The 25,134-nt window shown below is 41.3% G+C and overlaps 1 protein-coding gene across 10 annotated transcripts in view; it reads right to left on the bottom strand.

The window, feature by feature from the left end:
- The window catches only part of MAP3K4 (mitogen-activated protein kinase kinase kinase 4), a 113,033-nt gene that overhangs the window by 65,972 nt on the left and 21,927 nt on the right, over nucleotides 1–25,134 (bottom strand). For 9 of the 10 annotated variants that reach the window (XR_013555847.2, XR_013555846.2, XM_078447544.2 and 6 more), the window contains exon 2: nucleotides 7,116–7,306. Coding sequence is in view for 8 of the 10 variants with exons in the window: in XM_078447544.2 (XP_078303670.1) it covers nucleotides 7,116–7,306 (191 nt within the window). In the remaining 2 variants the exon portion in view is untranslated. Of the gene's footprint in view, nucleotides 1–7,115; nucleotides 7,307–21,611; nucleotides 22,901–25,134 lie in introns of those variants that run through there. The other variant, XM_078447541.2, reaches the window with a different exon arrangement.

Below are 25,134 nucleotides of genomic sequence, written 5' to 3'. Positions count from 1 at the left end.
AATGCAGATTTTTAAATCCACGCTAGTTAACAATGAACAATCGTGTGACTGACTACACAGCAGACCCCCTAAACATGAAGGGTTTGAACTGTGCAGGTCCACTTATACACAGATTTTTTTTTTTAATACTGTAAATTTTTGATAAATACTGTAAATTCCCTTAAGTTTTCTTAATTTTCTTCCTCTAGCTTACTGCACTGTGAGAATATAGTACGTAATACATACATAAATACACGTGAGTTGATTCCAGTCAACAGTAGGCTATGAGGTTAAGTTGTTGGGGACTCAAAAGTTATACACCAATTTTTGTGCACAAGGTTGGCCCCCTAACACCTCCCCTGCATTGTTCAAGGGTCAACTCTATAGACTGAATTAGACTTTTATCAGTTCAATTTTATAGCAGTATTATAGTCTTTCAAAAAAAAAAGTTGCCGAGGCACCTGGGAGGCTCAGTGGTTTAAGTGTCCAACTCTTGATTTCGGCTCAGATCATGATCTCAGGGCCGTGGGATCGAGCCCCACATCGGGTTTTGCGCTAAACATGGAGCCTGCTTGAGATTTTCTGTCTCTCTCTCTCTACCCCCTCTCCCGCTTGCACTCTCTCTAAAATTAAAAATTAAAAAAAAATTTTTAAGTGCTAATCCTACTTTTAGCAATAAACACTTTTACACACACACATACATACACATACCTTGAGATATTTATGATAGGGAAATTATGGTGTTTGTTTATGATATATATGTATGTATACACGCACACATAGGTACCAATTCTGATGAAATGTCTTGAGATATTTGTTCTATCTCTATAATTTGGCAATTGCGGTATAGCGTAATACTGCTGTAAAAATGGGGCTGGTGTTGATTACGAGGCAGATTCACCCTGGGAAGGACTTTTTGGCTTGAGTGTTTTCATTCTTATTTAACCTATTTAAGCTATTAAATGAACTAGCTTTTAACTACGTTGAAAGAACAAAACTTTACGGATGAGATAGTTTGACTATCTCTTCCTTAAACCCATCGTAAGAAGAACAGTTACATATGACTAATTATTGTCCAAAACTTATTAAAATCTTAATTGCTGTGATTGGGCAGTTATTTACCATTATCCAAAAGTATAATTTAAATAACACCACAATTAGATCCTGTTACTCAGGGAAGTATGAAACCCAGCCTGGTCCGTGAGCTAAGTCAAGAGCTTAACTGGCAGGTTCCATCAGTCAGGATGTCACATAGCTGACTTCTTTTTAGGTAATAGGAACTGACCGTTCTTCCCGAGCTATCATAACGTGGCTATCATATTTGTCACAGCTTCTAAAAATAGAAGTTAATATTCTGACAACAAAAATGTCTTTAACCGCAAAAAACGGATAAAATATAGTTCTGCACACTTCTAAACTGGCAACCGTTTAAAAGTCCATCAATACAAAGCAAGAAATAAAATACCGCAACAACGGTGACCTCGCCTTCGCCCTCACGTCCCACCCCCGTCTTCAGTCCTCTCCCGTCTCAGTCTCAGACAACCGCTGTGACGGACACTGTTTTGAACTGTCCTGTCTGGTGGTTGCACACTCGCATACTACAGTTGGAAATCACAAACGATGAATGACACATGAATCTCTGGGCAGCATTTACTGTGCGCATTTGCAGGGACTTCTCTAAAGTCTACTCCCAGTGTGTGGATTTGCCGGGTCAAGGACATAACCAACCACAACTTGACCGTATTAACAAATTACTGTCCCACAAGGATTGAGACCATTTATACTCCCGTTAGCCTGCATGAAAGCTGCCATCTCCTCATATCTTTGCTAGCAGTTACTCACTGAGGTAACTGTAAGAAACATATTTGGTTTTTGTCCAGGTTCCTGGCACAGAGCTGCTAAAAAACCCTCGGAATTTCCTAAGTGATAGGGGTATCTTCTATTATTCATAAGGAGCCCCTTTCAATCACATCTAATAATGGGGCGCCTGGGTGGCGCAGTCGGTTAAGCGTCCGACTTCAGCCAGGTCACGATCTCGCGGTCCGTGAGTTCGAGCCCCGCGTCAGCCTCTGGGCTGATGGCTCGGAGCCTGGAGCCTGTTTCCGATTCTGTGTCTCCCTCTCTCTCTGCCCCTCCCCCATTCATGCTCTGTCTCTCTCTGTCCCAAAAATAAAATTAAAAACGTTGAAAAAAAAAAAATTAAAAAAAAAAAATTTATGCTAAAGAGGTGACTTAGGGGGTGCTCCTAGAAAGCCTCCAGATGGGGCTGGTCACAGAGGGAGCAAGTAATTAGCAGCCCCCCTACCCACCTTCCTAACCTCCCAGAAAGGGGTTAGAGAGGGCAGCCTGGAGATTAAGAGCTACAAAGACTCTCAAACGGGAAATGTGATGAGCCCCAGGTTGGTGAACACATGGAGGTGGTGGGAGGCTAACTAACACCTGGGAGGACCCGGAAGTTTCATGGGAACCCGACACCCTGCCCTACACATCTCTTCCATTTGGCTGTTCCTGAGTCCTTTATACCATAAAGTAAGTAAAGTGTGTTCCTGAGTTCCTGTGAGTTCTAGGAAATTATGGACCTGAAGAGGGTCTCATGGGAACTCTCAATTTATAGCGGGCTAGTTAGAAAGGGGCCTGGGACTGAATTTCCAATTATAAAAAAATAAATCTATAGTAGTTACTACTATGGATTAGTAACAGTTACTCTGAGCCTATAATAATAAAAATATTTGAAGAATCATATCCATATAATCAGTTCATGACAATGGTTACCATTGCTAAAAGAAAATAAACGTTAATAGTTACTCTTACCTCCTTTCAATATAATGCCCTCAGTTACCTTTTCGTGTGCTTATATTCCTTCAGGAATGCTTATGACGTTGTCCGCATTCACAAAGGAGAGAGGCTGGAGGCATAAAGACAGTAAGGCTGCCCAGACACAAATGCTCCAAAGCTTTATATCCAATGCAGGTAGGAGCTAGTCTCTTACAGCTAGCAACCACCTCCTGCTGGTGAAATGCCCTGTGGTCCCCCCACCCCCCACCCCACAACGAATTCTGGGGGCCATGTGTCGCCAAAGAATTCAGCAAAAGCGGTGTCGTGTGACTTCCTAAGTTATGAACCCTTACAACTTTCACCTCGACCTCTCCTGACACTTGCTCTGGGGGAAGCTGGCTGCCACATAAGAACTCCCATTACCCGGGACCAGTATGCTGTGAAGAAGCCCAGGATATGCCATGTGGAAGGTTAGGTGGGAACAAAACAAGGCCAGCCAGCTCTCAGCCCAGGTGCCAGACCTGTGAGTAAAGGAGCCATTGCGGACCACAGAGACCCAGCAGACACCCTGTGGAGAGGAGCCGAAAGCCCACACTGAGGGCCCTGTCCAGACCATGACCACTTCTCCAGCCAACTGAGCCATTTCAGCTAAAGCTCCAGACATGATGGGTTTGAGACAAGCTGTGACCTGCCCGGACATGTGGCCCGCAGAATCATGAGCACAATAAAATGGCTGTTCTTTCACGCCACTAAGTTTTGGGGTGGTTTGTTACACAGCAATAGGTAACCTGAAAAATGCAAATACTATTGGCGACATCTATTAAAAAGATGAGTCCAACTTGGGACTGTAGTTCTAAAGTGAAGAGTCTGATTCGGAGAGTCTTTGCTCGTGCCAGTGAGAAAGAACGAATGCACCAGTTCACATTTCCTTGGAAAGCTTTTAAAATAAAAGCTGACCAACCCAATTAATCCCAAAAGCTCTTGAAAGTACTGAGGGACCAATATATTATCATGAATCACACACTCCTTTGAAATATTGGTCTCCCTGACTCAGCCTTCAGGTCATAGCACAAATGTCACTTGTTCCAGAAGCCCTGAAGCCCCGGGGGCCTTCCCAGCCCCTCCTGGGGGGGTGGGAGGCGGTCTCTCCTCACCAGCCTCTGTCCCACCTCCGCCCCCAAGACCGCACTGCCCGTTTACCTGCGTGCTTTGGTGGGGCTCTCACCAAAGATAGTACAAGTTATCATTTCTATGTATTGGGTTTATAGGTATTTTTATTTCTTTTTGTTTGTATTTTCGAAATTTCCTACAATAAACATGTCATCTTTTACAATAAGAGACAAGATTAAGTTATTAAGGATTTTGGTCTCGTAGGTGCCGCTGGATAGGTACAAGCCAAAAGACGCATAGCGGGGCACCTGAGCAGCTCAGTGGGTTAAGCGTCCGGCTCTTGATTTCAGCTCAGATCATGATCTCACGGAAGGTTCGTAAGTTCAGACCCCGCATCAGGCTCTGTGCTGACGATGTGGAGCCTGCCCAGGATTCTCTCTCTCTCCCTCTCTCTCCCCTACCTATCAAAATAATGTAACAAACTCTATCAAAATAAATAAACAAACATACACACATAAAATAAAGACGTATGGCCGTTCACTCCTTTACCTGAAAAATGGCAAGAATTGGAGTAAGCAGTCCTAAGACCCCTTCCAGATCTAAAATTCTGTAATTTTATGGAATAAACAACTGAAAGAAATTGAGGAGGAAAGGAGGCAACCTTCCATCTTCTACCTCCCACATACCCCAGAAGGACAGTAGCCATTCAGCAAATATTTAGTGACTATTTTTCTGATTAGTGAAAGACAGTTAACTCAAGTACGGCATTCAGGTAAGCTTAACATCTGCTGCTTGTACTAGAAAAAACTCCAAACCAAGTACCAGGAGAACTATTTCTAAAAATACTCCTGTCACTATCTCAAGTTTTCTAGCCTTGGGGTTGCTTTGAAAATCCAGGCCTCAGTTTCTCAATCTACAAAATGTGAGAATTATGCCTTCAACTCCTATTCTAAAATGGTATGGACCAGGGTGCCTGGGGGACTCAGCTGGTTAAGCGTCCAACTCTTGATTTCGGCTCAGGTCATGATTTCGCGGTTCGAGCCTCACACTGGGCTCTGAGGTGACAATGCAGAGCCTGTTTAGGATTCTCTCTCTCTCTCTCTGTCCCTCCCCTGCTCTCTCTCTCTCTCTCTCAAAATAAACAAATAAACTTAAAAAATAAAGAAAAACCAGGGGCGCCTGGGTGGCTCAGTCAGTTAAGCTTCCAACTTCGGCTCAGGTCATGATCTCATGGTTCGTGGGTTTGAGCCCCGCGTCGGGCTCTGTGCTGACAGCTGAGAGCCTGGAGCCTGCTTCGGGTTCCGTGTCTCCCTCTCTCTCTGTCCCTGTCCCATTCTCTCTCTCTCTCTCTCTCTCTCTCTCTCTCTCTCTTTCCCTCTCAAAAATAAACAAACGTTAACAAATTGTTTAAATAAATAAATAATGGAAATAAATAAAAATAAAACAGTAGATGGACCAACAAGTTAAGAAAAGGCAGATGTGCTGCAGGCACCTTCTCAGTTTTCCCAGCTCGAAGCAAATATGTGCTAATATTGATTCAGGAGATGCTACTTCACCAACACCTATTTTAGAGAAGGAGCTTCTATTGACGTCCTGGAGGAAATGAATAAGGGTTGATTTTAGAGATGATAAATTGCAATAAAAGCTATTAGTTTCCAAAGGGGGTTGTAAGTGCAGGTCGCAAGTTAACATCCTGGTGCAAATAAAGTTTTAAAAGAAAGTAAAAGAATCGTGGTGCCTTGCTGGCTCAGTCACTAGAGCACATGACTCCTGGTCTCAGGGTTGTAAGTTTGAGCCCCACGTTGGGCGTGGAGATGACTTAAAAATCAAAAAAAAAAAAAAAAAAAAAAATCTTAAGAGAAAATAAAAAATCACCTTCCCTGTGGAAAAGAAAGACCACTTACTGATTAGAAATTCTTTCCTGGGTAACATTTCACTCAAGCAAATAAACAAAATCCATTTCTCTCCCCCTCCTTCTTTCTTGAGGAAGGGCTACGACAGGAATACAGAGTGAATTTGCCAACTTATAGCCATGAGAGGTCAATGTGTGGAAGAAATCTGTAGGAAGGGGAACCTGGCCAAAGAAAAAGGAAGAACACGGACCAGAGAAATGCAGAAATGGGCAGGAGCTTGATGTCAAAAAGGGAGAACATGTGATAGGGGAAATTTCTCAGATAAGATCAAGAATGAAATCTCTACCTCGTGCAGCAACTGATGACCAACTTCCAAAAAGCTAGGAGATCAATTTTAGGACAGGTGGTTTGCTGAAATTAATAGAGAAATGCTAAAGCCATAAGGCTTCAGTGACCGGAGGCTCTGAGCCAGAAAGCCGGGAACAAGGAGGTAGCAGGTCGGCATGATTTATCTCCCTCAGAAAAGAACAGCTGTGGCACGCTGGAGGAAGTGAAGAAACGAAAACAGAAAACTCTCCCAGCTTCTAGGAACAGAACATTATCTGGGCTCTGAGATTCTAAACAAAGAGAAAAGGAGAAGTGTCTGTGGTGGGAGGTGTAGGGTACCATCTAGGCACTGTGCCCGGCAAGAAAGAGGGCCACGCACGCACGCTCAGGGCCGTGTCACGGTCACCAACAGAGAGCACACGTCATGAGCTGCTTAGAGAAGCCTGGCTCTGCCTCTCCCAGACTACCCACACATCAAGTCTAGAAGACAAAAGCTAGAGATTCCAAGAATGAAAAAGGCCATCGCGGCACCTGGGTGGCTCGGTGAGCGTCCGACTTCAGCTCAGGTCACGATCTCACAGTCCGCGGGTTCGAGCCCCGCATCGGGCTCTGCGCTGACACCTACAGTCTGGAGCCTGTTTCCGATTCTGTCTCTGTCTCTGTCTCTGTCTCTCTCTCTGCCCCTCCCCCACTCACACTCTGTCTCTGTCTCTCAAAAATAAATACACGTTTTTAAAAAATGTGTTGTTGTTTTTTTTTAATGGAAGGCCAACTATCTCATACATGAGTACCACCCTGAAGGAGTACACACTCGACTTCTTCCACCACTGGCTTTAACAATTACTCCGGCCAAACCTTTCTAGCTCTGGAGAATTCTTTTCTCCTTTATTAACAATACTGCTAGTGGTAATGATTCGAAAGTTAAGAAGTGAAATTTAAAATCGGCATCAAAATTAAATTTAAGATAAGAAGAAAAACATTCTCATAGAAAGGATCAGTCAATAGTTACGTGTTCTACCGATTATGTACTGAAAGCGTCAGGCCCGTGCATGTCATACGTAGCGCACTCACCTTTCAAACCAGACCGGCCAGCAGGCCTCCCGACGTTATTCCGCTGGTGCTTGGTGGACATGCGTTTTATCTGCCGAGGGGTGCTGGGGGGAGAGGTGCCATCAAGGTTCTCTGTATTGGTTTCATCTGAAAAGTCCTCTGGATCAGACTCGGAATTCTGGCAGCCAGAATCTCCCAACGTGCGCTCTTGCCTACGAAACATGATACACAGAGAAAATATTCAGTGACGCGGTAAGTGAACTCAAATGTAAACTACTTGCAATTTCATTTAAGAACTCTTTGCAGAACTTTGCTACGGATGCGTCTCCTCCTCGGCACCGGCGTCGTTCTCCTCTATTTGTACGTGTGGCACTCACAGGAGAACTCCTCTTTCGCCCGGTGGAGTAACGACCGTGACTTCTGCTCTGACCGCGAACGGCGAACAGCAGGGGAACCGCACGAGCAGGACGGAGCGCAGTTTCTCTGTTTAGAGAATTCTGACGTCAGTGACGTTTAAAACCAAAAGCTCACGGATTGAGTAAAAAGAGAGCAAAGGACTGGAAGATACCAATCAGACAGAACGAGGTATGTACGTGTGTGCTGGCCACTGAAAGCCGGGTGGGCGAGTGGACTTGCCTCGTCCTGCCCCGGACCTCAGGGCTGCTCTTCCTCTGAGGCACACAGAACAGAAAGCCCAGGAACGTTCTATGATGACCCCGGCAGCAAAGCAGGGGGCACCGCTAACAGACGAGAGGTCAATGTTCCTATGTTCTCCGCCACACACGACAGGGCAGGGCTCGGGTGAGCAGTGGGGGAGGACGCTGGGGAAGGAGAAAAAGGAATTCGTTTCTCTTCAGCTTCAAAATGCCACTCCTCACTAACTTGTCCTCTGGTAATGCTTCCGGCCAATTCTCTATCCCCAGCCAGCTTCTCAAACACCACTATTTTGATAAAGTTCTATTTTTGCAAAACCAACAACAACAACAAAAAACTTATTAGTACAAACAGAAACAAATACAATCCCAGAACAGCAAGCTAGAAGGAACCCATCATGAAGTTCCTTTCAAGTACATACCACAGTCTACCGCATTCTGAATATTCTTTATTGAATACACTTCAAATTTTTAAACATGACTCCACACTATATCCAAGACAGAACCAGTTTTCTTCCTGGCAATTCATATCCTGATATAAAATCAAAGCTATTACAAAATCAAGATGGAAAAAAAAACACTCTAAGATATAGGATACATTATTGAATTATACTGACAAAATATCAGAAAATAAACTTTCAAAAAATAAAAATGCTGCAGAATTATATAAATTTACAGCACTGAAATCCATACAGAATCCCTCAGATGGGTCAAAAACTGACATAACCAGACAAGATCACTCTAGATACTGTGAATATACATGGCCCCACACATATGTGCATACATTAAGACATACAAATGAAATACCCTGAAAGCTGACTACAACAAATTAAATCATAAGCAAAGTTAGAAATGAGTTTTTTTTATTTTTTTAACGTTTGTTTATTTTTGAGAAAGCATGCAGCGGGGGAGGGGTAGAGAGAGGGGGGAGGGATACAGAAGACCCAAAGCGGGCTCTGCCCGATATGGGGCTTGAACTCACAAACCACGGGATCATGACCTGAGCCGAGGTCGGACACTCAAACAACGAGCCCCCAGGTGTCCCAGAAATAAGTTTTAAGTATTCCTGTTCCCTCAGGCTAATCACATCTATAATTTAAGTATCACACAGTCATACAATAAATAATACAACTTCCAGATGAACTTGAAATTTCCTACATCCATTTCTTCTACGCTCACTGCAAAATAGCTGATTCGGCTGAACAGAAGATATGACTATCAGTGACAAGGTCCCTCATCTCATTTCCCCGTGTTGTAGTGGTTACTAGCATAAGCTTGGAATGATTAACACTGTAGGCTTTGTGGCACAAGGGACTTTGGTTCAAAGGCTGACTGTGCTAGTTAGTAGCCATGTGGGCCTTCGCCAAATTACTTAATATCTCCACACTGCGCATTTACCAAATAAAGATAATACTTAGAATCCATACCTGTGAGGATTTAATCCAATAATGTATGCTTAACAAAAGAGTAATAATAGAGCAGGGTTCACTAAATGATTGCTACTGCTCATATTATAAACCGTGGAAGCCACCAAGCCTATTGGCCATCATGAGGGAACCTGAGTTCCTTCCGCATCTGCTTAACATTAAGACAGGGGGTACCTGGCTGGCTCAGTTGGTACAGCAGGCAACTGCTGACCTCATGGTTGTTAGTTACAGCCCCACGGAGGGTGTAGAGATTATTTAAAAATAAAAATGTTTAAAAAAATAAAAAAGGAAAGGGGCACCTGGGTGGCTCCGTCGGTAAAGTGTCCACCTTTGGCTCAGGGCATGATCTTGCAGTAGGTGAGTGAGAGCCCCGCGTCGGGCTCTGTGCTGACAGCTCGGAGCCTGGAGCCGGCTTCGGATTCCGGGTCTCCCCCTCTCTGCCCCTCCCTCACTCATGCTCTGTCTCTCTCTGTCTCTCAATAATAAATGGACGTTAAAAAAAATATTTTTTTAAATAACAAAGGAAAGAGAAGTCTGCCTTTGAGTTCAGCATGGTACAGGCCCAGAAACTATCTTAACATTTTTAACGCCTTCTAAATTGTTTCAAATTCAATACTATAACTTTTTTTTCCCCACTAAGACAAAGTCAATGGTAAGGAAGGGCAGCACATTTCATTACTTTTGTGTCTCCAAGTTTCTAGGCTAGAACTCAAAACCATTCAATGTTTTACCACAAAAACATATTTCATATTTCAGAATGGTAATCACAACAGAACTACAGCACAGACATTTAGTCAGTTAAACACATCAAGGCCAGATAGCAGCGAATGCCAGGCTAAACAGAAAAATGGAGTCAGATAAAGGAGCAAACGAGACAATCAAAACATCCCTCTGCAGTGAAGAGAAACGTGAACTCAGGAAGCGGAAGACCAAAGGCTAAGTCCCAGCCTGACTAGACAGGTGACTGCGTACGTGACTTAATCTTTCTAAGACGAAGAAAAAGACGAATATATAATTTGTAAAGCCAACATTCTAAAATACTTCAGGAAATTCAGTTATAAATATTTCAAAAAAGTCAAGGATATCAAAATATTGGAAATCAACGGCTATGTGGAAAACACTACAGTATACGACAGGCACATAAAATGGCATGTTTCAGTAGCATCCAGCAGTGCTGTGTGCGTGAATAAATTACTGAAACGCGAAGTAGAGGAGGAGGAGGTTTTTATGAAGAGGGACTGAAAGTGTGCAAACATCAGTGAGCCAGGTCTCCAAGGGCCAGCTCCCAGAGCTAAGGGCAGAATCATGATCTCAGGATGAGGAGAGTTTATTTTTCAAGAAGTACCTTTGTCTGATCTACATAGGATGGACACAAGTCCACTGCTTTAGCAGATAAAAAGAGTCAAAGACAGTACATGTAATAAAGATGCTAACTTTTATGAAAAAATGTAATTTGGGGAAACAGAAGAAAAAATACCTGTCATCTAACTACGGACAAGTTATTTCTCTACACACGGAAAAATTCACTTGGCTGCACTCTCCAAATAAAAGTAAAAGACTAAATCCCTGTAATACTTCTCCAGAAGCTGAAGATCTCTTGTTTTCAAATCTGCCTCTATCCCAAAACAGAAAGTCATCGTAGTCTTTATAACCTCGCACAGACACAATAAACACTACTGGTTTCAAAGTGTTTCCAAATTATTTAATTACTCTAACAGCAAACATAAAAAATGCATGGAAGCAAAGAGGAACACTGTCATAAACAATGTATTAAAGTAAGATAAAGCACGGTGCACTTCACCACTCTTCATTCATTATGCCACACAGAAAGTGAGGTAGAAAGACTGCCATGTGGAGCTGACGGCCACTTTCTTAGGGTGACTTCAGCCCGTCAACATGGTACTCACACCCACCGGAAATGTTAATAGTTTACCTTCCATCCAAGTAACTTAGTAACTTAATACATGTCAGTACAAAGTCCAAATATATTTGAAGGAATTTTTTAAAAGTCTGGCACTCAATAAGTAAAATTCATGCCTGCCATCCTGTCAAAAATTACCAAAAAAAGGGAAAATATGGCCCAAACCAGGAAAAAAAAAATCAGTAAGCAGACCAGAAATTTTGCTCAAACAGAACCTGTAAAGATGAAAACTGTATCTGAAATGAAAAACACTCTGGATGGGATTTAAAAGCAGATGAGACACAGCAGAGGAAAAGAACCGTGAACTTGAAGATACAGCAATAGAAATGATCCAAAATGAATCAGAAAAAGATTAAGGAAAACAAAGAAAAAGAACAGAGCATCAGTTATCTGTGGGGCAGTAACAAGCGGTGTAACGTGTGTTATTAGAATCCAAAACAGAAAAAGGGAAGCACAGAAAAAATCTTTTAAGAATTAAGGGCTGAAAATGTTCTAAATTGGAAGGAAACTGTAGTTCACAGATCCAAGGAGCTCCACAACTCCAAGCAGAACAACTTGAAGAAAACCATCAGTTTTGACTGTGCACATCATAATCAAATTGCTGAAAACCAATGATGAAGAGAAAAATCTCAAAAGGAGACAGAGAAAAACAACCCGGCTCGGGAGTCTAAGCTAAGAAGCAATATACAATAGAGGGGTGGGAAGGGAAACCAAGCTAAAAGTTTCTTTTCTCTCTATAAAAAGAAAAATTTATACACAAAATCTAGGAATATAAACACTAGTGGTAAGTTCAAAAGAACGTGCATCATTTCAATTAACTAACCCAAACCATCCAAAACCTCATTTTGTATTAGCTCATGTGAGATGAGCTAATGTGGTCAGTTGACTGGTTCAGAATGTTGCCATGGATACCAATTATTTTGGATGAGGAAAGTAATGCGAGGTTTACATCAATTGCCCTGAAACACTGGCCTGATATGTGCTGAAAAACACACAAATGTGAAATTTCTTTCTAGTGCTAAATTTCTGACAGTCATATAAAACAGTGTCTCACTCTTTTCACGTCAAACTTTGCTAAAGTACTATTCACTTGACATAGAATCTGGTCTAACAAAAGTGTGCCCTGAACTCAACCCAAGGGGTTTTCCTGTCATTTCAATGGAAAATGTGTGGAAGACAAGACAAAAATTCAAGTAACTAGGGGTTAAATAGTTCTGCTGTGACACAGTTGGTGAACCACATGGTGCCCGAAATAGCTCATCTATAAAATAATGAAGTTGGATTAGACGAGTTCAAAAACATCTGTGGTTTTGCAAAAGCCCAAACACACCAAACACACACACACACACACACACACACACACACACACACACACCCTTCTTTAGAAGTTCTTTAGCAAAGTCCCTAGAAATCAATTTTAGGGACACCTGGGTGGCTCAGTCAGTTAAGCTTCCGACTTTGGCTTGGGTCCTGATCTCACGGTTCATGTGTTGGAGCCCCGCGTCAGGCTCTGTGCTGACAGCTCAGAGACTGGAGCCTGCTCCAGATTTGGTCTCCCTCTCTCTGTGCCCCTCCCCTGCTTACATTCTGTTTCTCTCTCTTAAAAATAAACATTAAAAATTTTTTTAAAAACAATCAAGTATTTTATTCACTTATGAAGTATAGTACTCAACCGTGTGAGATCCTCTCTGTCAACTCTGCCTTCTCACTAACCTATTCTCTATTAAACAATAATTAAAGAAACACTTCGAGGAAAGGCAGGGAGGGGGGTAGGCAGAGGTGGTAGATTTTCTAGATTTCTTTTTTTAAGAATTCATATTAAAGAGTTTGCTTGGCTGATGGTATAAATCAAAAGTAGCTAAGCTAAATTTGAGGTTGCTCAGTTGGTTTGTATTTGTAAGAGCCAATTAATTAAAAAGTTAGTTGATCTATATTGTCAGCCTATCATTGAATGTTTATCAGCTAACCTCCAATTAAACTGTTGTCAAACCTCAAATTTATCCAATATTTGCTAAGTTTTTAACTTTTTCTGTGGTGCCTGGGTGGCTCAGTTGGTTAAGCATCCGACTGTGGCTCAGGTCCTGATCTCACAGCTGGTGGGTTCCAACCCCGTGTCAGGCTCTGCGCTGACAGCTCAGAGCCTGGAGCCTGCTTCAGATTCTGTGTCTCCCTCTCTCTCTGCCCCTCCCCTGCTCACGCTCTGTCTCTCTCCCCCCAAAATAATAAATAAACATTAAAAGAAATATACTGAACTTCTTCATTGACTCAGAGTACAGGGTCTTTACAAACCTACTGAGTCTTGGTTTTCAAGACAGACATTCAAACTTAATTTTTTTTAAACTAAATTCATTTTTTTTTTTAACAAAAGCAGATTAAAAAAAAAAAAAAAAAAAAAAAAGATTTCCCGTGAAAAGAACTATCCCTCCCAACCAGTCTCAAAGCTCTGGGAAGGCAGGGACCCATCTATTACTGTTTTACCACAGTTTCCCCAATGTCTAGGACAGTACCTGGTGCAGATTATGTGCCCAATAACTACCTACTGAATAAATGAACTTGTGAGGCAAAAATAATGTTCTCTTTTGATACTTCAGACTTAATCATCATCTAAAGTCTATTAAAATACAATCCCATTTAATTATTTGAAGAATGTAATTTTTTTAAAGGCTGCAAGAATTAAATGATTGTTGATTTCTGTGGATGATGTTATTGGGATACTGTAACCTTAGGTGCCAAGGTAACTACCTCCCATCCAGAACAATGGCAATGGTGGATAACAGAGGGAATCGTGGTTTTGGAATCAGATTAACATGGGTTGAAATCCTTATGTCCCCACTCTTAAGAATACAAGCTTTAATCGAATTACTCTAAATTTGCTTACGCTTTCATTTATTAGAAGCCTTCTTATCAAATGCCACTGAGACTTATGGCTACCCAGTTAATTTTAAAAATACATATCAGGGGCGCCTGGGTGGCTCAGTCGGCGGTTAAGTGTCTGACTTCAGCTCAGGTTATGATCTCACAGCTCGTGGGTTCAAGCCCCACATCGGGCTCTGTGCTGCCAGCTCGGAGCCTGGAGCCTGCTTTGGATTCTGTGTCTCCCTCTCTCTCTGCCCCTCTCCCACTCGTGCTCTGTCTCTCTCTCTCTCTCTCAAAAATAAATATTAAAACAAAATTTTTTAAATACATATCAAGAGCATTAAGAATGAAACATGCAAGGGGCGCCTGGGTGGCTCAGTCGGCTAAGTGTCCAACTTCAGCTCAGGTCACGATCTCGCGGTCAGTGAGTTCGAGCCCCGCGTCGGGCCCTGTGCTGCCAGCTCGGAGCCTGGAGCCTGCTTCGGATTTTGTGTCTCCCTCTCTCTCTGCCCCTCTCCCACTTGTGCTCTGTCTCTCTCTCTTCTCTCAAAAATAAATACTAAAAAAAATTTTTTTAAATACATATCAAGAGCATTAAGAATGAAACATGCAAACTCGAAAACCCGAAACATCTGTGGTGGCTGTGACTTTGGTGGCCTTCCACAAACCTGGCCTCCCAGTATTCACACCCTTCTATAATCACCTCCTCTTGAATCCAGTATGACCTTGTAACCTGCTTTAACTAAAGAGATGCAGTGAAAGTGACACTGGGCCAGTTACACCCTTGTCCTTCAGGGGAGGCTGGCCACAGGTAAGAAGGCCAGCAGCCCTGAGACTTCCGCGGTCTTCAAAGCCCCACCCAGGCAGGTGGACAGGCTGCACGAAGAGCCTAGCTAGGCCAAAGTCTTGTGAGCTTCCAGCTGACAGCCAGCACCAACTTGCTAGCTTGCGAGTGAGGCTATTTTGGACCTTCCAGCTGTCCGATGAACCCAAGCCAAGACCATGAGAAGCAGAAGACCCACTCAGTACCGTAACAGACAAGAAATGGTTTTCATTTTAAGCCATTAAGCTTTGATATGGCTTGTTAAATTATAAGAGATAACAGACACACATATAAAACTTAAACATCTACTTTCACTTTAAGCCCATGAATGAGATTAAACCTATCACCACTCTGATGAGGGCCACAGCCTTGCCTTTTAGTGTGGGTCCCTGAGAGAAGTCATGAGTCACACATACCACGACCAAGCGCGGTGTCTGCAATCCACACTCTAGTTCTTTAAAATACAACAAGAATCTAAAGACTTTCGTGGAGCAACTTTTCCAGATTTTCATGATTTTTCTTCCTAAATGTTAACAGTCCTCTCCTTTACCTATCTGATAGCAATTTTCTTTTTGTGACCTATCTTGAGACTTTCCAAAGTATTCCATCTAGAGAGAAACTACAATTCTCTTTTGCATTCACAGTTCACATGTTTGTATAAAAGCGTACTAAAAAAAAAAAAAAAAGCGTACTAAATTATGCAATAACAATTAAAACATACAACAGACCTAAACAGATTTAGGAACAAACAAGGAACTCTTGATAAGCATATGTTTCAACTGGTGGAAACAGAAAGTCACGGCCATTCTAGAGTGTAACCTGTCAGTCATTCATGATGCTGCAAGCATCAGTAGATATGTTTTATAGAAGAAATGGAGAAGGTCAGGTCTTGGAAAGGGTTAGGTCACGTATGCATAAGGCTTACCTGACTTAGATCTTCTAGCAAAAGTCTTTTATTTAACTCACAGATTTACACAAAGTATACTTTATCAGTCCTAAACTAACTAGAACAAAAAGAACACTTAAAGATAAAAAAATAAATATACACTCCATATGGATAAGTTCTGCTCATCATTAGAAATAAAAATAATTATAACCTGTTGAAAAAAGATTTTCAGGGGTGCCTTGGTGGCTCAGTCAGTTGAGCGTCTGACTCTTGATTTCAGTTCAGGTCATGATCTCACAGTTGTGATACTGAGCCTCACGTCTGGGCTCCATGCTGGGCGTGCAGCCTGCTTGGGATTCTCTCTCTCCGGCTTCTTCTGCCCTCCCCCTCTCCCCACCACTCTCAAAAAAAAAGAGTATTTTCAGATGAAGTCTTTCAGAAAACAAAGTCTTATAAACAAATATAACAAACTGCTTTAAAGACTTATCTTTCATTTCTGGTTAACCAGAAGACTACTCCAAAAAAGAACTAGAACCAAAAGAAGAGAGAGAGAAAAAAAGATAAAGAAAGAGAAGCTTTAGGTATGTAAATGCATATAAGTCATGCTACAGATGAAAAGACAAATGTGATTATTCTCGTTTTTCCTGCAATTTTGCTGCAAGAACTGAGGATAAAAATAAGAGGGCAAAGAATAAGACATTTTCAGGTGTGCTTTATTTTTACCAGTTCCAACAGCTCCAAAAATGTATGAGCGTATCTATCATCTACATCTTTTTCCAAAGCTCTACAAACCAACACTAGATCGTATGAATATAGATTCGCAAGGAGACAATCAAAATGGAACAAAAACCCTTCTGAGATGCACCGATTTGGGGCCTTCCAGCTGAGTTGTTGACCATGAACAGGAGAAGGATGCCGGCAGCACAGGTGAGAGGATGTCTTTTCAATACAAGACGTGAAAATAAGCACAGATCAGTCTTGTTGTGACCGCATCTGATGATGAAATGCCCATGGAAAAGAATTTAAAGAAAGCAACATAAAAGTGCTAATTCATTCAAAAGGAGAATTGCAGGGGTGCCTGGGTAGCTCAGTCAGTTTAGCACCCGACTCTTGGCTTCAGCTCCGATCGTGATCTCGCGGTTTGCAGGTTCGAGCCCCACGTCAGACTCGGCGCTGACAGTGTGGAGCCTGCTTAGGATTCTCTCTCTCTCTCTCTCTCTCTCTCTCTCTCTCTCTCCCTCCCTCCCTCCCTCTCTGCCACATCCCTGCTCACGCTCTCGCTCGCTCAAACTAAATAAACCTAAAAAAATAAATAAATAAAGGGAACTGCGGGGCTGAAGCAGCTTAAGTGGGAAGATGAAAAACTGGATCAACGCTGGAAGGAAGAGCAAACAAAGGGTCTTCTATGCCAAGTGTGCACAAAACATTAAAGAGAAACAAGAAAAATGCTTAAAATTTTAAAGGGGGCAAAAAAAAATTTTTTAAGGTAGCAATAAGAATTATGATGTCCCTCTACCTACTCTAACAAATGAGAACATTTTTAAAATCCCCTTATTTTAATTTGAATTTATTTGTGGAAAAAAACACATTTTCTATCATGAATTACTCCCTGTCATTCTTAGAAATCAAGTAACTGAGGAGCCTCTTTCTGTAGGAAACACATGAGCTGTCTGAATCGCCTTAGCTCAAGTTACTTTTCTAATTCAGATTTTTAAAATAGTTTTAACTATAAATATGCTCTGTGACACACACACACACGCACACACTCAAAAGATGAACCCTAACTCTTGGGGGTAGATAGATCTAAGAAATATGAGTATATGAAATATATTCTCCCAGGGTTTTTAGCGACGTAAACTGCAAAGAAAAGTGAGGAAAGCAATTGGGACAATTTGGACATAACATCCCTCACCTCTGCTTTGACATCAGCTCAGAAAAGCTCATTTACCTAGGGACCAGATCTTGGGTTTCCAGCACCATGCTCCAATAGAAGAACCAGAAGAAACGGCTGAGTTCAGGACTGGGGCAAAGAAGATGTAATACAAGCCTGGAGCACTCTGTAGTGCCAGCAAGTGAGGAAGTGCTCAAAAAACAAACAAACAAACAAACAAACAACCTATGGGAGTATTTTAGAAGGACACAGAAACAGAGCTCCCGTTGGCCAAAACTGGAAAATCCTGAGCAACAAAATACAGATATAGAATTATACCCATGAATCATATCCAATTATAACCATGAATCCATGAGTCCACATTGATATAATTACTAAATAAATACATGGGAGAAGAGAGAAATCACCTGTACAGACAAAAATCCAAAGAATTTAAGTCTACATTCCGGTCCCAAGGACGGGGAGGTTAACTCCCCACCACTTAGGTAGAATAATGTGTCAACGCTGGCTCACTAGCTGTGACAAATGTAGACAGTAGAAATACTGAAATTCTCTACACTATCTTTGCAATTGTCTCTAAATCTAAACTATTTTATAATAACCAATTTATTTTAGACCTAATTATCTTAATGATGCTGTATGAGACAGTTCCTCGATGATGCTGAATAAATTTGGTGTTACTGGACCAGGTACAAAAGACTAAGAACCAGGACTAAATGGAAAATGTAGTATTATGAAATCAAGCAATCCTTTATCAATAGAACTGATGATTGTGGTTGTAAAAAAATTTCAAACGATAAGTAAAGAAATGCCCTTTAAAACAGTGACTTCCAAAATTGGGATATGCATCAGATTTCTATTTATGTTTTTAATCAGCTGTATGATTCGTTACACAGTAATGAATGATTTCCATTCTAACAGTATAATTGCCTCCATTAGGTACTGAATTCTGACCATCTGCCAGGCACTATGCTAACCATCACATGTAATTTCACCTAATCCTTGCCAGAGCTTATGGAGCCATTGTAGAAAGGCTTCTTTGCCCAAAAGGCCACTTCTCATTGATTATGAGAAGCGCTCGTCATCAAATACCCATTACATACTAGGTAGTCAGTTAGGCACTCTACAAATGTTATCTCATTTCACCTTCCCGACGACCCCCGCAGGTACTACTGCGATCCCTAAGCTGCAAAGGTAACTTGTGTGCTCAGCTGGAAAGGACCTGAGCCAGAACTGGAGTCCTGGCCTAACCCCACGGCCCAGGGCCCCTGCACCCCCAGCCTGGTTGCTGGGAAGTCTGCCCTCTCCCGGTGGCAGACACGGAGGAATACTCCCCCTGTGGAAGGAGGCCCCTACGGGCTGGAGAAAGAACGTGGGAACAGTTCGGAGATGTAGTACTCAGCCGAGCTGCGGGACTCGTATCTTTGCTGATGCCTTTTAACCACTCCACGTCGAAATTTCCTCACCTATAAAGGCGTTAGCCTGGCTAAGATACTGAGTCTCAATTCGGCTGGGGACCACAGTGTGACTACAATTTAAGTGAAAAAACAAAACGAAACAGAATAGTGAGGCTTTGCTTGCCCTACTTCTTTCTGCGTATAAAAGAAAAGGTCTAAGTCAAATCCTCTCCCCTTCAGGTAGCTACTTACCTTCCCTACCAAGTCCAAGAATTACACCCTGTCTTCTCTTAATTTACTGTCCTCTAATAGAGCACTCCTCAGATCAGGCTAGTGTTTCCACTCGTTTTGTGTAAATCTGCGTGTGTTTATACCTAAAACAGAGCCTGAAACTACCCCCTACAAGGACAGAAAAGCAAGCCTTTAAATCAGAGAACGATAATTTGAAATTAACAATTAACTTTTTTTTCACTGAGAACAGGATTTTGTGTAAGAGAGGAGACAGAGGGCAACATAAAAATTTTAAGGTGTATTATCTTATTCACTTCCGTTTTTTTCTTTCTTGGGTCTTTGTTGTAGTGACTGGTTTACTTAGAGCTGAAAACACACATTAACTGTCCCATATGCTTCCCTGTGTGTGTAGCTGCGTCAGCGACACTATTAGCTCCTCCAGGACGTTAACTGTGCCATTCGTTCAACAGTGGCCCTACCGGACAAGCGCTGTGCTAAGAGTTGAGGAAGAACACACGACTCAACGAGAGCGTCACCATTCCTGCCCTCCTGCAGCTTCCAATCTACAGAAAGAACTAGACACTTAGCACGTAAGTGCGCACACACCAGTGTTTTCGGTGCGATCCCCCATTACGCTGTGAACGACCGCTGGCGGACGGGGTCCAGCCCCGAGAACTGGGACAGTTCCCGGCGACGATAAAGCAGACTTCTTTAAGAAGCAACATTTCAACCGAGATTCGAAAGCTCCGAAGGCCCCGACGGGACGAAGGAGAGGAGGAGCAGCTGAGACAGAGGAGCACGGGGCTCAGGAGGAACCGAAAGGCCGTGACGACCAGGCGCAGAGCGGGCAGAGTGAACGAGAGCCCCCGCAGGCGCAGGCGGCCGTCGGATTATGTCCTTCGTCCTAACAGGAACATGTAGCCGCGCGGGCGCTAAAGCGGGGAGGACATGAGCGAACCCACCTCCTTAAGCGTCTCCCGCCCCACTGTGCGCTACTAGACAGACGCAGATACGCACCATCTTCCGGCACTACGTCAACTTTTTCACACACAAGGCTTCTCAACTAATCCATCACAGAGTCAACCTAAAGGGCTATTCTGTCCATGCTATTTCAACAAGCAAGACCGTTCCCCGGCTGGGAGCCCAAAGAGGAAAGAGAACTGCTCACCTGAGAGGAACGATGCCTTTAGGGATCGTGAAATCCTTAGAAATGGCCCCTTAACAACCAAGAGGTAAAACACTACCCAACACCAAAGACGTAATGAAAGATATATACACGTACACAAAGTCGTCTCGTGAAAAACATAATTTTCTTCTAATTAAAAACTATGTAAACTAGGAAAAAATGTAAATGGGTCTAAAACAATTTTAGAAGAAAAAAATAAAAGCTCCCATTTTTAATTATATAGCTTTCTTCACTCAAGAGAACATAATTGGTAACTGTGGTTGAATACATAAGGCCAACGTGAAATTTACTGGAAATGCAGAGCCTAGAAGTCTTGTTTGTGCCAAAAATAAACACCACCTACGGTTTCAGAAAAGAATGTCTCACAGTATACACTTAAATGCAACATGTACAAAAAATATAGGGAACGCAAAAAGAGTTAACGTATCAAAACTGTATTTTTGTTTAATTTTTTTTCTAACGTTTATTATTAAGAGACAGAGAGAAACAGACCATGAGCATGGGAGGGCCAGAGAGAGGGGGAGACACAGAATCCAAAGCAGGCTCCAGGCACTGAGCTGTCAGCACAGAGCCCGACGCAGGGCTCAAACTCACAAACCACAAGATCGTGACCTGAGCCGAAGTTGGACACTTAACTGACTGAGCCACCCAGGTGCCCCTTTTTAATTTTTATTTGAGAGGGACACAGAGAGAGAGAGTGAGCACTTGCTAACAGGGCAGAGGGGCAGAGGGAAAGAGAAACATTCCTAAGCAGGCTCCACACTCAGCACAGAGCCCAATGTAGGGCTCAATCCCACACTGAGGTCAGGGATTATGACCTGAGCCGAAATCAAGAGCTGGATGCTTAACCAGTTGTGTCGCCCAGGCACCCCAAAACTATATTACCTTATAGCTCAATCATCAGACCACGAATTCCCTGAAACTGAATGCAAATTTTTATTATGTGCATTTTTCAGAGGAGTCAAGAGTCTACGGTTTTGATCAGATTCTCAAATACAATCTATGACCCAAAAAAGGTAAAGAAGCAATGACCTAGAGAATATTTACCACACATTTAGCAGAGTTCTCTTTTCAAAATACCTCATCCTGACATGTACTAGACACTCAGAGGATGAGGTTTCAGAGGCATAACTAATTCAAAATCAATACTCAAGCTACAAGGGCACAGCCACACTAGCCAAGAACGGAGGAAAACCCCCTCCCAACCACAAATACTGGCTTCACACAAAACTGACTTAAAACTCACCTAATGGTCACGAAGTAAACCAAATAAGAAAATCATTTTCAATCTTTGGTGACACGCTGTTGTTTTAGGTTTAGGATGACATGAACCTCCACACTCCCTGCAAAAGTGGTTAATTAAAATAACATTTAATTTTGTAACACAGTTAATTTAAGAATAAGTAAATCCTAGAGAAGAACTAGAGAACTACAGAAGAACAGGAGATTTAAGCAGTGATTTTTCCAGTGATGGTTGCCTTTGTGTTTATCCTTCCTGGGCCTCATCAAATTTTTTAAATCTATGGGTTTATAGTGCTCATCCAATTTGAAACATTTACAGTCATTATTTCTTCATCTTTTCCCTGTTTTCCCCCTTTCTTTCTTCTTTTAGGAACTTCAATTACACAATGCTGGCTGCTTGATACGTCCTCATGTGTCACTGTTGTTCTCTACATTTTTTCTGGTCTTTGTTCTCTCTGCACTACATCTTACAACACTGACATTGCTAGGTCCACAAGTTCAGTAATTTTTTTTCTATAGGGTCTGTTCCGTTGAAAATCCCACCTGGTGTATTTGTAATTTCAGATACTCTATTTTTCATCTCTTGAAGTTCCATGTGGTCTTTTTTATCTATTTATTTTTCTCCAATGTTCATTCATGTTTTCCTTTAAACAGCTGAATTGCAACCATATTAACAATTCCTTCTTCTACTTCTATCATTTTTGAAATTTCTGGGATTGTTTCTATTGATTGTTTCTCTAGGTCAAGGGTCATCTTTTCGGGCTTATTGACATGTCTAGTAATTTTTGGTCACATGTTAGACATTATAATTTTATGCAACTGACTATCTGAATTTTGTTATCTTCCTTTAGAGACCATTTGGCATTTTCTTTCTTTCTTTCTTTCTTTTTTTTTTTTTTTTCACAAGCTGTTATTTCTAATTCCACTTTATCCTGTCAAGGTTTGTTTTCAAGCTTGGGTAGGCTAATTCCAGACATGCTTTTACTCTAGGATTCTACTACTAAGATGTGAATCTTCCATATCTTTATTGCATGTCCCAGTGACCAACAAACAAGAACTTTTCACTTTGACCACTGGAAATTCAAATACCTCCAAGTCCCATGTGAACTCTGGGCACCTTTTGGCTCACAGTTCTCCAGTGGCTCTTTGCTTAACCTTGTAGAGTTTCTACTCTACACAAGCGCATCTTGTATTCAAACACTCAAGTCTTTGGTAGATTTCTGGAGTTCTTTTTCTATATCATTCCTTTCTCTACAGAACTCTGCCCTCAACTTCCAACCACTTCAGTCTCCCTGAACTCCAATCTGCCTCCTCAATTCAAGAAGACTACTCTGCTTTGCTGCGGATATTCCTGCCTGCACCACAGTCTAGAACGGTTTGCGGGCAGAAAACCAGGGTAATTACAGGGCTCTCTTCATTTGTTTCCCTTGTCTCAGGGAGGACAATCCCGTATAGCCCATTATCCAGTGTCTGAAAACAGTTGTTCTGTATTTACATTTATCCAAAGTATGATAGGAATAGTTTATTATATACCACTAAAAGGCGGTATATGTATAAATTTTTATTTTAAAAATTGCTCTGTGGATTATTTAGTGTTAAAACAAAATGGTACTCTATCTACTCTGTTTTACATATAAGGAAAAGCCGTACTTAACTTTCAAAGTGACTAATTTCACAACATAGCTAACTATTTTATGATAGGATCATACAGCAGTTACTTTAGGAAACAAAGAAGAGGGAAAATTTTGTTTAAAAACAAAGAAATTAATGTAAGAAGGGAAACATTTCATTTTATTGGTTAAAATATTTACAAATAGCCAAATCCAACCCATTTATTTTGTAGCAATTAAAACACTTTGTTTGTGTCCCAGTTTCTATAATTTACATAAGATCAAAGACTCTTTGTAAACCTAATTGCAGAAGGGAAGATAAAAGATCTAAAACAAGATTTAGCACACAAAGCTGGTATCACTTAAATATACGAATATTTTAAAAATGACATACTTTTCAACTATAGATGGCACCAGAACACCAAACAAATACATAGCATTTTTGGCAGTTTCTCATGTCTGCTTGTCAGAAAAACTATAAGTAGTTCTATTACTCTAATTTCTACTGCTGAGGGGAAAAAATCATTAACAGAAAAAAAAATGCCCCTAAATTTTTCTGACTTAGCTACAATCATCCAAACAAACTAATATATTAAGACAAGAAGCCACTCGATTTCTTTTTTTTTTTTAATTTTTTAACATTTCTTTATTTTTGAGAGAGAGAAAGAGACAGAGTGTGAGCAGGGAAGGGGCAGAGAGAGGGAGACACAGAATCTGAAGCAGGTTCCGGGCTCTGAGCTGTCAGCAGAGAGCCCAATGCAGGGCTCGAACCCACGAACCATAAGACCACAACCTGAGCTGAAGTTGGACGCTTAACCGACTGAGCCACCCAGGCGCCCCAAGAAGCCACTCAATTTCTGAAAATCTATATTTAAATAAACAAATATATCCCTCTTCTACAAGAATAACTTTAACTATACTGAGTCTCAATACTTCCTTACAGCTTGATATTGTGTTGGTTAATCACTACTACTTTTGTTGATGTTTTTTTCACCTATGATTCTTTCCTCAGTGCCTACAGGACCTTTAATAAAGCAACATACTCCCATGATATATTGCATTACTAGAAATTTTTATTAACAGAGATAGAAATAATAAGGAACTGAGGTATCTTACAAAATATACTGAAAAAGTGTTGGCTACAGTTGGAAAATTCTTTTTAAAGAATCAATTTACCGCTTAAAGTGAAGCTGAATTAGTTACTTTAAAGCATCCTTGCAATAAATACTTACTAAAAGTTACTATATCCTAAGCATTATTCTAGGCACAGGGATACAAGGGGTTAGAAGATAAAGGTAACCAAAACAATCCCATAAAGACTACTGTTGAAGGACTCACCTTCCCGATTTCCTGTTGCAATTACTACAAAAGTAACAATAATTAAGACAGTGTGGTTATGGCATATGACAGGTACATAGATCAATGGAACAGAACGGAGTGTCCAGATATAAACTTAACGGACTTTTGACAAAAGTGCCTAGACCTTCAATGGGGAAAGAAGAGCCTTTTCAGCAAATGGTGCTCGGATAAACAGATAACCACATACAAAAGAACGAAGATGCACCCTTAACTCACACTATATACAAAAATCAATTCAAAATGCATCAAAGATCTAAATGTAAGAGCTAAAATTATAAAACTCTTACACAAAAACTGGGGTAAATTTGTAGGACCTCAGATTTGGCAATGGATCCTTAGATATGGACTCAAAAGCATGAGCAACAAAGGAAAAAAATAAATAAATTAGACTTCATCAAAATTTAAAATGTTTGTGCATCAAAGGGCACTATCAAGAAAGTGAATAAGATAATCCACAGAACGAGAGAAAATATTTGCTAATCATATATCTGATAAGGGACACATCGAAAATATACAAAGAACTCTTATAACTCAATAATAAAAAGACAGAGAACCCAA

Source organism: Panthera onca, chromosome B2 (assembly GCF_046562875.1).
Source record: "Panthera onca isolate mPanOnc1 chromosome B2, mPanOnc1 haplotype 2, whole genome shotgun sequence".
Taxonomy (NCBI): Eukaryota; Metazoa; Chordata; class Mammalia; order Carnivora; family Felidae; genus Panthera; species Panthera onca.
Note: the sequence above shows the minus strand (reverse complement) of the source record. Positions and strands in the feature narration are given on the sequence as shown.